We start from the raw sequence: 718 nt of genomic DNA, 5'->3' as shown, positions 1-718 counted from the left end.
ATCACCCCAGGGTGGGTAAACACCCGTGGCGGCGGCGCGGCCGCGGCTCGCCCTGGCTCTGTGCTGGCCCCCAGAACGCCCCGAACCCCTCCAGAGCCCTCCCGGCCCCACTCACGCCAGGACTCGGGGGCACTGGAGCTGCCCCCAGGGGCAGGGCTGATAGTCCGGCTTGATGAAGCTCTCGACGCCATCCTCCACAACGCAGCTCACGCTGCGCGTCACCACGTAGGCACACCAGTTCCTGCCGGAGGGAGCGGGTCAGGGCACCCAGCCGGGGGGCGCTGGCACACCGTGCCACCCCGGCACACACCGGGCATCGTCCTGGTACGGACCGAGCACGGGACACGCCGGGCATCATCTGGGCACCATCTGGGCACACACCACATGCCGTCCTGGCATCCAGGAGGCATCATCATCCCGGCACCGAGCAGCCACTGGAGCTGCCCTGGCACGGACCAGGCATCATCCCAGCACACAGCGGGCATTGTTTGGCACACACCGTGCTCAGCATCCCGGCACACACCAGGCACTGTCCCGGCGTACAGCAGGCACCAGGCATGACCCCGGCAGAGACACAGCAACACGCCCTGCCCCAGGCCTTCCCGGGCACACTCCAGCTCCCCAGGCAGACCCCGCATCCCCCAGCACATCGCGGCCCCTCTGGCCACACCCCGGATCCCGCGGCGCGCTCCTGTGCTTGCCCAACCACCCCCCCCGG

General features: G+C 70.2%; 1 protein-coding gene across 1 annotated transcript in view; it reads right to left on the bottom strand.

The window, feature by feature from the left end:
• Nucleotides 1-111: 111 nt before the first annotated feature.
• The window catches only part of AGBL5 (ATP/GTP binding protein like 5), a 17,276-nt gene continuing 16,669 nt past the window's right edge, over nt 112-718 (bottom strand). The window contains 1 exon segment of the mRNA XM_031065507.1: nt 112-241. Coding sequence (XP_030921367.1) covers nt 112-241 — 130 coding nt within the window.

Source organism: Geospiza fortis, unplaced genomic scaffold (genome assembly GCF_000277835.1).
Source record: "Geospiza fortis unplaced genomic scaffold, GeoFor_1.0 scaffold1254, whole genome shotgun sequence".
Taxonomy (NCBI): Eukaryota; Metazoa; Chordata; class Aves; order Passeriformes; family Thraupidae; genus Geospiza; species Geospiza fortis.
The sequence above is the reverse complement of the archived record's forward strand: the minus strand, read 5'-3'. Positions and strand labels throughout refer to the sequence as shown.